At 34.5% G+C, this 14,003-nt stretch overlaps 1 protein-coding gene across 1 annotated transcript in view; it reads right to left on the bottom strand.

The window, feature by feature from the left end:
• SEH1H (Transducin/WD40 repeat-like superfamily protein) overlaps positions 1 to 14,003 on the bottom strand; it is a 233,276-nt gene that overhangs the window by 127,386 nt on the left and 91,887 nt on the right. Inside the window, exon 4 of the mRNA XM_089792422.1 lies at positions 13,593 to 13,670. Within this exon, the coding sequence (XP_089648548.1) occupies positions 13,593 to 13,670 (78 nt within the window). The remainder of the gene's footprint in view (positions 1 to 13,592; positions 13,671 to 14,003) is intronic.

The raw sequence follows: 14,003 nt of genomic DNA, 5'->3' as shown, positions 1-14,003 counted from the left end.
ATTTTTAATTTACCATCTTCATGTCTCTAAAAGGAAAGATAATCAATTTTAGAAGTTTATACTATTAATTTGAACTTAAAATAGCAAATGTATATGCATATGTATATGTATTCAAATGTTTGTTCAACTGATGCTAGGGATTAACTTACCATGGTAGTAATTGACATCAATTGAATAATGCATGAAGCACTAGTTGTTTGAACTGTCCAATCATTTGAAATTCTAGGTTTCTTCATTTACATGTAATTCTTAGATTTAAACTTCACATATTAGGTATTCACATAACATGATGGCCTCATACATTCTCAACAAACATTGAAAATAACCTAAAATCCAGTACATTCTATGCAATCTAAATACAACTCGTTCCAATGAGCCTTGCTTGAGGATGCGATAAGAGATTTAGAAATAAAAGGCATGATTCTAGTAATACAAATAGCCATGCCCACTACACTATTTCTCTAAAATAAGAATGATTAAATAATGTTGAAATTCCACGTACATGGATAGGAGATTGTCATGTCAAACTGGCCCTTTTATTACAAAGCCCTCTTCTCTAATTAAAGTTGTGCTAGTATAAATAAACATCCAATACTAACATAATGTGGCTCAAGACAATCATTATTCCTAACATACTCACCTTACAAGATAATATACAACATTTTGGAAAATAACCATCTGTAAATCATGACAGACTTAAATGCAGCACTTCACTCCAAAATACAACCCTAACTTTGTTGTGTCCCCCCATTCAGTATGATTAGCAGATCCACACACTAGCCTATTCCACATCCTAATAGGCAGAAGAGCTTCTTCAAGGGGATGACATGTGGACCATATTGCTGAAGGTTAATGATAAAATTCTATGCTAACATGGTTCATTTAATTTGCCTTGACTATGACTTGTAATGAGGATTTGGATTCACTGACAGGTGACTTGGCTGGTAACGCCACCTTCATGAGTGGCGTAAAATTTGTAACTCCCCTCTATCATGATTCAGATGTATTCTTCATAACATTTTCCTACCCAGACATGCAACCTCTCTGGGATTTGTCATGCCATTTTTCTGAATACAGCAACAACAACATACTTGGGTGGAGTGAATCAGAGGATGACACAGATTAGAAAGTTTTCTGAGACCATGCTCATGGTCATTTGATCATGTTTCCCAAAGGACGCAATCCCTAAAGGAAACTGACTGGACGTAGCCCCAGTCCTAGAGTGAGTCAACTTTGGATTCATTCGCTTTCATTATTGGACATGAATAAGTTTTAAGAGATGGCATGAATTGCATGATCTTTAACTGGATGTTTCATCATCTAATCTAGAGTGGATACGAAGACTTCACTCTGTAACAAACTCTTGTTATTAATAGAAGACACGCAGAGTTTTCTGATAGTTGATATTGAGAGTTGACATCATTAGGAAGGAGGTGGTTGTAATCCGTCCACCATAATCTAGACTGAACGAGTATAGTCTGCATCTGTGTGGCAATACGTGAATCTCTAACACTGTTTGAACAACTCATAATTGGGAGATCATAGCGTGAGTTGTGGAAGTATTGGTGCATGCTCCGATTGAAACCACGAGTGGTAAAGATCATTCACGATTGGATCACTATAGAGCATAGTGAGAGTTAAACACTATATAAAACCAGTGGACACATCTGGGTCTCTCATTTCAACGTGAAATTGTTGCTTCAAGATACCTGCAAAATTCTTCAAGCTACAAAAATGCCAGGTTCCATTATTTAACAAGCTATACTCTGTTATTAACGTAATGTATTAATGCCAAGCTTGTGAAGACCTCATTGGGCTTTGATTAGTGTAAATGAAATAGATTCTAAAGCATATGATTTGGTGTTAGTAAAGTTCTGATTAAATAAGCATTGGATAAGTATTAGTTCTTTATTTCAGAATCCTTTGTTATATTGCTAAATACTCGTTCTCTCTCTCATGTTGAGATAAATATAAGGATTGGGTCATTGTTTATTCAGAGCTGCATTAAACTTTCCAAAATGTACATTTGAACATTAAACTATGTCAATCGGTTTACTTTCAGTTTGCCAGAAAAATTGCAGTCAGGATTTGACTGGCTTACTACAGTGGTCTCAGATCATCGAACCTGCTACCTAGTGGGTTTTGAATGCATCAGTATAAAAGGGAACCACAAAGAGTTTGGAGACCCTCACTAGCTTCAGAAGGTAGGACAGTGTCTGAGGTTGTAGGAGTTCATTCAATGGCTGAAAGAGCTGCAAATCAGGCTGAGAAAGCAGATAGAGAAGCAAGGAAAAGATTAAGAGCCCTCAGAGAAGGACAAAACCATGTTGTTGATGTATTGCAGCAGCCTACGGAAGCAATATAGCAAATGAATATCAGGCCTAGGAGACCCCAAAGCCATCTCAGTGAGGGAAGTAGTGCAGCTGGAATGCCACGAGGTGCAAGAGCACCCACTCCTACCGTAGACAGACCCTTGATGCCCATGTTTGTTGAACATTATGAGGAAGTTGAGATTGCTAATGTAGGAACGGTGGTGGCTATTCCAGAAGACGTCATGGCTATGCAAGCTAAATGGGATTTATTCCTGGATAATGTTAAGGCATACTCAAGTTTTGTTGAGTATATGAGATAGCAAAGGGAGATAGTGAGAGCTAGATAGAATAGGAGGAGATAGTGTATGAACAAGCTTACCTTACCAGCTTTTTATGCCAGCAGGAAAAATACAGCCAGGGCCTAGATACATAAGCTGGATACATTTCTCACATTGAAACGCGTGATTGAAGTTGAGGCAACCAAGTTTGCCACTATGCATTTGCACGGACCAGCTTATGATTGGTGGCATCACGGTCTTGTCACTAAAGATCATGGCATGATTAACACGTGGAGTTTAGCAGCAAGATCATAGCTAGATTTGGTAAGAAAAATATAGAAGTCTACTATAGAGAGTTAGCCCAGCTTAAGCACAGTAGTGCTTTGGACAACTATATTGATGAGTTTCAGCTGATATTTATTATTGTTCCCGACATGTCTGAAAGCAGGAAAGTGATGTTGTTTGTGGACGGGTTAAGTGAGAGAGTCAAAGAGTTTGCTAAACTGCTGAAACCCAATACTCAGGATGGTGCTTGATTTAGATAGTTCATCATAAGTAGTTCAACCTCCTACAAAGCCTTTTAAGAGCTTAAAGACCAATCTGAAATCTTCAAATCAGAACAAGGCTACTCCAACAAAGGCAAATTTTGAGTCCAAGAATAAACTAAGAAGTAAGAACTTGCGCTTTACATACAAAGATCTGTGGACACCGGATTACAAATGCCTTGGAAAGGGCAAGATTCACTATATTGAGGTAGAATCAAATAATGAAAATGAAGACAAAAAATCTGATGATAGTAATGAAGAAGGCAATCTCGAGCAGCCCCAAGTGGAGAAGATCGAGGGACAGGTTCCAAAGCAGCCTCCTATAATTGCCACCCTTCCAGGAGTACCTACAGCCAATCTTATCCGCTTAAAGGGAGTTGTTAATGGGCAGAAAATGGTTTGCTTAGTGGATACGAGAGCTACACATAATTTAATTAGTGCCTCCATAGTAGCATAAAGTAAGTTATAGGTGAATACAATTCCACATTTTGTTGTGCGATTACTTGTGAAGACTGACTTAATTGCTCTAGGATGATCTCACAGCTTGAGATTCAGGTGGGTAGTTACACACTGACTGCAAGTTATTGTGTGATTGAGTTAGGAGGAATGGATGCTTATTTCGGCCTACAGTGACTCCTGACTCTTGGCGGGTATAGCATCAACCATGATCAGAAGCAGATTAAGTTTAGGAGGGGACATCAGCAGATCTTACTTAGAGCTATGATGAATAGAGGCCACATGATTGTTTCAGCCCATAGGATGGAGTCCATACTGAGACACGATGATACAAAGTGGGCAGCACATTGCTTTATCTACACTAAATTTGTTTTTGATATTGGACAGCAGCATCACATTAATGTTCACTCAATGCTAGACAAGCACAATTTCCGCAATATTCCTTCAGGTGCACCTCTGGACCGTGGGTTTCAGCATGTCATTGAGTTGGAAGAGGGTATGAAGCCAATCATTACTACAACTTATCATCACCCTAGGCACTATAAGAAGAAGATTGAGAGGATCATTAGAGAGCTTTTAGACATGGAACACATCAAACCGAGCTCGACCACATTTCCTTCATTAGTAGTCTTGGTCCAAAAAAAGTATGGGACTCTATAGATGTGTATTGATTACAAGGCTCTGGATAAGAGGACTTTAAAGAAGAGGTATCTCATTCACCACATAGATGAGTTGTTGGATGCGTTGCATGGAGTCTTCTACTTTTCGAAGATTGACATTCACTCGGGATACCATCAAGGATAGGTCTACGAGGAGAATGTGCATAAGATAGCTTTTAGGTGCCACTATGAACGCTTGAGTTTTTGGTGACACCTTTTGGACTCACTAATGCAACTGTCACATTATGATCATGCGTGAACCACATATTTAATAAGTAGTTGCATAAGTTTGTGTTGGTTTTCTTGGATGATATTCTTGATGAGAGCCATTTATAACCTATTTAATGCTCTATTTTAATCTATCTTATGCACTTTCCTACTTACTTCTCTATTCCATTTCTATCCCATTTCATTCCATTTTACCATTATAACATTGCATATGGTTTAGTATAAATAAGTAGTATTAATATTGTTTTGGGATCAAACAATGGAAAATTCATTATTGATTGCTTATACTAATCTTTATTATCATAGTATGTTCATGTGTGAGTAGATCTTCCTGTCGCCCGCTATGCATCTTCCTGTAGCCATTTTAAGTTCCATCCACTTTGAAATGTGTTGCTTATTGGCATAAAGATATATTTTCTATAGATATCATTCACTCTACAGGAACACGTGGAGAGGACAGTAAAGACTGGTGGACAATGTATTTTCCAGCTGCATAGTTTTTATTATGAAAACATATTACTACTCTACTTATTGCATCTGCATGGAATAATAATGGGGAAACATTCTCTCCACACAAAACCGTCATTTCCTCTCCTCTTCTTGTGGATACCTTCAATGCTATGCAACAAATATCCAAAATATATAAACTGGCATTTTTTCTGTTATAACAATGTTTTTTATATTCTACAGCCCGCAAGGAGTACATGGGTATTAGCATTGATAATACAAGCTATCTTCAAATTACATGCTGTCTATTTATGAAGATATGAGCAGCCAAGATATCTTCTATTTCTGTCCACTGTTATAACAAATTAGTTTATGATTTGTGGGTAGAAAATGGGTTTGTACGTATCCTCATATTCCCTGGTTTTTAGCAAAACGAAATCATTTTGTTTTATCCTATATTTGTAAACTGAACACATATAAATATATGTGCTTTGTAATATCAAAAGGAGGAGAGGAATAAAATCGTGATCAACATTGCATAAGTGAAACTGTTTAAGGGAGAAGCATTTTAATTCTATCACTCAGCAAACTGAGGAGGAAGGGCCCACTGCTCAGGATGCTGGTGATTTTTGTAATGTAATTATATCATGTGTTTTTTAGCATATCAGTATTTGCAGCATGGTGTGTTATTAAGTTTTCATTTCAGAATCATAATTAATTTGTCTGAATGCTTCTATAGTTTGATTAACGTTATAAGATAAGCAACATAGTTTACTAAGTTTTCATTGCCGTTGTCATTGATTGAATACACGTAAGAAACTGTTTTTGTATAGAATATTAAAGCTGCATCAGATTTGCACAGTATTCTATTATTTCTTCTAGATAAATTTTCATTGGATCTTTGAATTATCGCATTTGTTATTATTGTTATTTCTTAAATATTTATTTATGTTTCTGATGTTCCTGTTGCCAGGAAGTGACAGTTCTTGTCGCTAGGATTTCTTTGGTTTTCATAGATTCAATTTTGCATGTTGTAGTTGCATTCATAATCCCTCATCTCACAACTGACATCCCTTGATAGCATGCTGCTCAAACACCTTTCACAAGCTTACGCTCTCGGATTGACACGTATAGACCAGCCGAACTTCATCATAAAATTGTTAATTCTTCTCTTATTATTCGCCCTAGTGTTGGCCTATCAATTCTTATATTCAATATGACTTAGGAGAAACACTTTCAGCATTTGGATGAAGTTCTGAGAATCATGGAGCTGCATTCACTGTTTTCTAAACAATCTAAGTGCAAGTTTGCCTTGACAAAGATTTTGTACTTCGGGCATGTCATTGGAACCAATGGTATCAAGGTTCATCAAGAGAAGATACAAGCTATACTAGATTGCCCGCCACCAAGGAATGTGTCAAATTTGAGAGGTTTTCTTGGGTTGTGTTCCTAGTGTAGGAGATTTGTGAAGGGGTTTTCCCAGCTTGCAGCACCTCTTATCTCACAAAAAAAGGGCTTTTAGGTGGTCCGAGGATGCAGAGGTGATATTCGATGGGGCCAAACAGGTGATGAGTACGTGCCCAATGTTAGCATTACCAAATTTCACTAGATTGTTTGTATTGGAGTGTCATGCCCTACGTGATGGGATATGAGCAATACTTATGCGGGATAGGCACCCCATCACCTACTGTTGTCCTGCATTTTGTCACCACAAAATGTACGTAACAGTACAAAGCTTTTTCAATTAAGTTTCTCGTTTCTCTGAGATAATTCACTATTTGATTGGCCAAGATAGATCAATCGATCGTTCCCAATTCATATAACGAAGTGTTTTACTGAAGAATCTCGTGAAGTCTTTTCCGTTTTTTCAGTTTGCTAGCTTACACTTGATTTTTGAGGTCTTCAAAGTCCCCTTTATGTTTTTTAGTGTTTGTTTAGATTGTTTTAGACTTTTTGTTTCCTTCAATCTCTTTCTTTCAGTTTTCCCTTCGATTCGATATCTCGTAGGCCTTAATTGAAGTTATTAGTCAAAAGATATCAAGGTTTAAGTACCAAAAATTGGGTTCTCCAAGTTCAATTGCATATTTGAAATATTGACCTTATATTCTAATGTTGAGTTGCACTTTTTGAAAAACATAACTTAAAATGACTTTAAGTTATGTTTTTAAGTTACTTTATCACTTGAGTGATTTAAGTCATTATACTACACTTTACGTTATAATTTATTGCTGAGTTGCTTTTTAATTTTTCACTTAAGTGACTTTATACACTTTATAGTCTTATTAGCGTTGAGATTTACTTTAATGTTTTATTTTAAAACATTTGAGTGAAATGTTACTTTTTGAACATATTTCCACATAATATGTAAAATATATAGTGTAAATATGATATTTGACCCCTTTAAGTGATATTCGCTCAATAAATCAATTAGACATGTGCTAAATAAAAAACTTAAGTGATGCAACTTCATTGCATGTTCTTTTTTGAAATGAGTTGCATGTAAATGCATCGAGAGAACCCAATTTTGGCTTGGATATGTAAATGCATTACATATTTAATACATGCAACCACTCCTAGAGACTGAGATTTTGGCTTGGAGGTAGAGTTTTGGTCAAAATACATGTAAGTGCATAACATTTAAACGCAAGGCAAGAAAACATGACATGCGGTGGGCCCTTCTAAAGTCGATTTTGGTCTATAGAAGGGTTATATGCATTTGCCTTGCACATTTTAAACTTGCATTTAACCATTCTAAACCCGACTTTGCATTTACATCTAAAAACAACAGATGCAATGACATGTAGAGAGTGCAATTTGGCTTTCAAGTCAAATGCATGCATTTGCATGACCATTTCCTTCATGCGTTTAAGCTGTGAGAGTGTGATTTTGCTCTAAGACCAAATGCATAACATATAAAAGCCTCTCAAGAACCTGATTTACTTCTTGAAGAAAAACGCTTGGACTTATTGCATATTTAAAACATGCTAAAGCCTCTTAAGACAACGATATTGCTTGAAGAGATGTGTTTGCATAAACTTCAACCAAATAATACTATATGTTAAGTGCTTAAAACTGGCTTGCAAAACTGATTCCACAACTCCTTTTGAATTGCAATAGTTTTTTTTGCAAGTGTTTCTTTTGGGCTGCTGTCTAGTTGAACTTATATGGAAATACATTTTGCAAACCTTTTCAAGTTTGAGAGCATTTTAAGTGTGCCATTTTTCTGACAAATAGTGACAGGAAATTCTCTCTTCAAATTATAGGGCAGGATTTTTTTTTTTAATTAATCTATGCCTAAAATCTGAAACAAGTAAATGGATTGCAGATTATGTACCTTGTACAAATAACTTTCTAGGGGTTTTGCATCTAAACAAAATATTTTAAAGAAACAATGTAGATCATCTTTTGATCTTGAAGGTAAGAATACAAGACTGAAATTAGTTATCTCATTTCTTTGCATACATACATACATACATACATATATACACATCCGCAACCCCCCCAAAAAAAAATCCCCACATCTGCTTCGGAATCTCCATCTAAATCGGTAACTTAGCATATCCCTGTTATACTCATGCAGACACACAATATTTTTAGTTCAATTCTCATATATTCAATGTGATATTCTAGAATGAAATATTTAAGAATATCAGCATATATTCATCAAAATAGATGTTATCTTTCAATACCATCTGAAGTATGATTCAACAAGGAATATCAACCATATGATATTTATCAATCTCATATTCTTGTGGTATGTGCATTAGCATCAAACCCGTGATGTCTAGAAAGAGAATATGTTATATCCTAGTAGGATATGAGTTATCTTATTTCCAGCACTCCAGGACAACAACTTAATGTAGTCTACCAGATAACAAGGGTGTCATGATCACTATCATGACAAGAATCATGACTACCAGCACAACCCGGGACAGCAACCTAATGTAGTCTATCATGATACATTCGTTATCATGATTTCCGGCAATTCGGAACAGCAACTTAATGTAGTTTAATATGATAACAAATCAAGCTATTGGTAAGATCATCACCTTACAATAGTGACCTCACACATACATCAATGAAAGATCGTCACCTTTCATGACATAATTCACATATGCAAAATAGTAACTCACATGATATCCACCATGAACCATGTCAAATGGTGGATCCACCATAGCTACTCCTAGAGGGTGAAACAAGGTTTTTCACCTCAAACTTCTCTCTTACAAAGAAGAATGCAATATCATGGACTCACTTCCCATCAGGGAAGTGACTCCCCAATGATATAAATATTTCCATTGTGGCCTGCAGTTTAAAAACCAATGAACACATATTATAAAACAAACTTTGGTGGATACATTGCAGCATTTACTTCCATTATATATTGCATCTTTTACTTCCATTCAAAGTCAACTTGATCTCTTCCAATGTTAGCAATTACTTAGAACATGTAAAGCAGACTGCTATCTATTTTATGGCCTGCATACATTTCATTATTCAATGAATATTCTCTCCCTGTGATATTGATTATAATATCACAAGATAATCACTAACAGATATTTGACTAAGAATATATATATATCAAAAAATTAAAATTTTCACCCACAGTAAAAGTCTGATAATTTTAACAATAAAAGGTGACATAGATTTGTGCTTTTACCCATGTATTTGCATGTTATAATGACATGTAAATTGATTTCAAAAGTCCACTTAAATGGCAATTTTAAAAATGCATATGTAATAGGTTTAAAAAACTCCACTTAAATACATTAAAACATTAAAAATGAACTTACATGTGCAACATGTGTAAATGGATTCAAAATCTCCACTTAAGTCAATTTAATAAGATATAAATATGCAAAAGCATACTAAAAAGCCACTATACACATGAAAATGTGTTATTGCATTTAAGAAGTCCACTGTTATGATGTTGGGACTTATATTTTGCTGGAAGTGGGTTTTTATTATTATATAATGATTGCATGTTGATATATGCAATGAACAATAAAAACCCACTTAAATGCATTTAAAGTCTCTCATGTAATTAAATTTAATATTTTAACTATAGTTTTCAATAAAGTAACATGAGAATACACTTAAAATAGGCTAATTTTCATAAAACATAAAAAGATATGGTCAAATCCACTCAGAATAAGCTGAAATTTTAAAATGGATGTCAAAATTCACTTAAGTATTAAATATAATTTTATTCATGTAATTGCCAATAAAAAATCTACTTTTAAGAGGTTTTTTAATCAAGACATGTGGTTGCCCTGAAAAACCCCACATTTTCCTTTATAACTTGAGCTAGACAACTTCGAGTTAGACTTAAGTTAGCTCGAGACAAGCAGGATTCCAAGTCCTATTAGCCTAAGACACAAACAAGACTAAAAATTATTTGCAACACAAATAAAAACAAAGAAAAGATGCAAAAGTTTGCCAAAAATAGAGTATTTGCAGCCAGAGAAGGAAAAAATCTTACTAGCAAACAATTGGAGATTTAACTTGACCAAAAATTTCAAAAGAATGCATAGATAGAGCTCCACAGAGTACAATTCAGGGATAACGAATTGTCCTCATGACACCTTATTGATATGTTTAAAAAAAAAAAAAGGATGCACCTACGAATCCATGAGAAAATTCAAAATTGCATAGGGTTGCCCCTATTTTGTGAAGCAAAAATTGAGGACAACACTACTAATATTATGAAAGTAATTTCTAGTTGAATATTAACTTAAGAAATGCTTCTCAGTTCATTGAGGTATCTTTGTTGTCTTTTATAGATTTTTTTGAGGCTCGTTTTATTTCCCTTTCAGCCAATCTCAATAACATTAAATGCACATTGTATTAAGATAATATACATGGAAATCAAATAAATCTGAATGCACTTTGTCTTTAAATGATATGCATCTACAATATTCTAACAGTCTCAAGACCAATTATATGTTCATAATAGCCTTGTATCCTTGAGTTCCACATTTAATGATCAAATATTGTTTTATTACTGAATTAACAATTCACATAAGATTAAGATTCAAAATCAAATATTATTTTATTATTACTAAATTCAGATGTCTAAAACAAGGTAAGCCTTCACATAACATTAATATCAAAACATTTTAAATACTTGCCTGAGACATCCATCGTCCAACTAATGCTTACCATTGCACAATAACATCCAAAATCAGAACTATAATACGATAACTAGATATGGATCATCTCCAAAACAGTAACATAACATATCCTAATATGATAAAGAATGAAAGGGCATGACATACATGTGTAGGTGTAAAGTTGGCCTACTTGATTATATCCTTAATTTATTTAAGGAAAACGGTCGAATAGTTAATCCTACATAGATTGCAATTATGGTAGGTTTGTTTTGTAGGATGGCAAGAATGTGCTCTGATACCACTCGTAATGTCCCCAACTAGGATTTTACTTGATTTACCTTAAAATTCTCAACTAGGGTTTGGACAATTCATCTAAATCAAATTAATTTAATAAAATTAAAAACAATGAAAAATACATAATATATTTGGCAGTTTACATATTCAAACCCACTTTTTTACTTCTCTCCAAACTCAACCCTAAGGAGGACAAAGAGTACTTCTTATAGAGTGTCCAGATACCAATCTACAAGTGGATTCCCTCAAGGTTTCCTGGACAAATTTATACCCATCTTGGGACTATGCCCTCATGGTTTTCAAAAATATATGTTGTAGCCTTTCTTCAATTCACCCACCTAGTGAGGAACTATTCCGGCCTTTCCCTTCATCCTATTATCCTTAAAAGGATTTATAGCAAGAAACTGAAGAATAGGTTATCAATATACCAACTTCAATGAATTGTGAATAATTATTTAGTAGACTATATAAACTAGAATTACTAATGTAAATCTTGTTACTTCACCAGTTTTATATGTGTATGATGAGAATAGTTATATATGTGTGTGATGAGAATAGTTATGTGTGTGTGTATGCACGCATGCATGCATGTATGAACGATTTCATTATTATAACCTAAGTTGCCAGTTCGGATTCTGGTTCATAAGCAGGTTCGACATTCGGGTTCGAAATTCTCTCAAAACAATTTTTGGGTTGGGTCGGGTTCGTTTTAGGTTTGTTTGTGCATGAATTTTTTATTTTGTGTGTGTGTGTGCGTCTGTGTGTGTGTGTGAGCGAGAGAGAATATAGTATGCTTTAAGTAATTAAAGATTAATTATATTCTTGTTAATTGTGGAGTAGCATCAATGGTCAACAAGAACAGAATCCCCATTTTGACAAGCCCATATGGGGATTCTACAAGACCGTTCGATTATGAATCAGAGCACATTGATCCAATGGCGGCATTAAACCTAGGGCTCTTTTATGACTACAATGTGACAGAGGTGATAAACTTCTTCTGCAGCAATGGAGCCACACTTGCCCAGCTTAAAAACTTGACGAGCTATGCCACAAGATGTGTTCCAAACCCACCTCTTGCATATAACTTGAACTACCCATCCATAGTAGTGGCAAATCTCAATGGACAAGTAATAGTTATCAGGACTCTCACAAGCCGTACAGCGGAATACTCTATTTAAGAAGCAGTTCAGTTGTGTGAGCAGAAATGCTGATGGATGGGAGTTAAAACATTGATGGCTGTAAGGAAAAACGTCTGCACAAAAACATCTGAATCATCTGCACAAAAACGTTGATGTTGATGTTCATGGATAATGATTTACTTTTACCTTTTAATATTTTGAATCTCTGATGTTGAACTTGAAAATTGAAATATATGATGGTATGATCTTTATTCATGATGCTATGATTACAACTTAGGTGTTTAAAGTTTATGCCTATGGTGTTTTTGTTGTTTAAATGATTAACTTAGTTTACATCATATGATTTTATGATACTCTATGCTTCTAGGCTTCATAAATATGTATATATATAATTTTTTACAGTTTTTACATGTTTTTTGTACGAACAAACCCAAAACCCTTTCCAAAATTTTGCCATACCGGCGAACCAGTTCTTCGAACCCGTATTTCGAACTGGTAACTAAGTATATTTTTATTCTTACTTATTTATTTATTCAGCTTTATTCTATTAGTTTATTATTAAATTTTATTTCAGAGAAGAGATACTACACATTTAAGAAATACAGCTTTCTCATCATATATTTCTAGAAATGAGATGTATTGTATTTCACACAATAAACATTTAGTATATACATATAAGATTAGAGATTTCAAGTTTCTGGAATCCATTATAGTAGGGAGAAAGAGTTATAGGAAAATAAAAGTGGCAAGTCCAAAAATAGGAATTTATTGTGCATTAATACCTCTGGCTCTGAGATATGTTATCACATGCAAGGTGCCTAGGATAAGGAGAACAAACTGTAGTAATGGTAACAAACTACTGATATGGGTTTGGTTTTAAGCAAATTATAAGAACTGTATTAAAAAGAAATAATCCAAATCACCAATTATGTTAGCAAGGTCAGTTCCAATCCTTGGCAAACTAATATGCATAGCATATGCATGCATAGAAATCTATAGGAAAATTGATTGCAATATCCTAAACAATGATCTCAAAATCAAAAAAAAAATGCAGAAGTCATTATGTAATAACAAACGTGTAAGTGTAGCATGCTATACTTAAAAATCAAGTTGTACTTTACCTGTAGTTGCCATCGTTTAAGCTCTAAAGGATCAAGTAATTCATAGACCGTTGCATGACCATCACCATATGCAGCCACCTGCAGGACCTCCAAACTAAACAAGTTATTGATACGGTTCCAAGATATGTCACGTACACCTGGTCACTGATATGCTTTGAAATACAATCCAAGTCAAGAATGCAAAAGCACATATAGGTGCCTACACTGATACAAATCTGTTGCAGAAAAATTTTCAATTTAGATAGATCTACAGTGAAATATTTATGCAAGAAAAGCAAACTGGATATTTTTCTTGCACTTTATTATAGACTCAACCAAGAATAGAATTTCAAACCAAAAAAATAATACTGAGATGATAAAAAAGATGTCCTTGGACTATGCACTGATAAGAAGTTAATAATACTTATACAT

This window comes from Cupressus sempervirens, chromosome 7 (genome assembly GCF_028749045.1).
Source record: "Cupressus sempervirens isolate cs-2001-9-10 chromosome 7, ASM2874904v1, whole genome shotgun sequence".
Classification (NCBI taxonomy): domain Eukaryota; kingdom Viridiplantae; phylum Streptophyta; class Pinopsida; order Cupressales; family Cupressaceae; genus Cupressus; species Cupressus sempervirens.
This window is presented reverse-complemented; position numbering and strand designations above follow the sequence as displayed.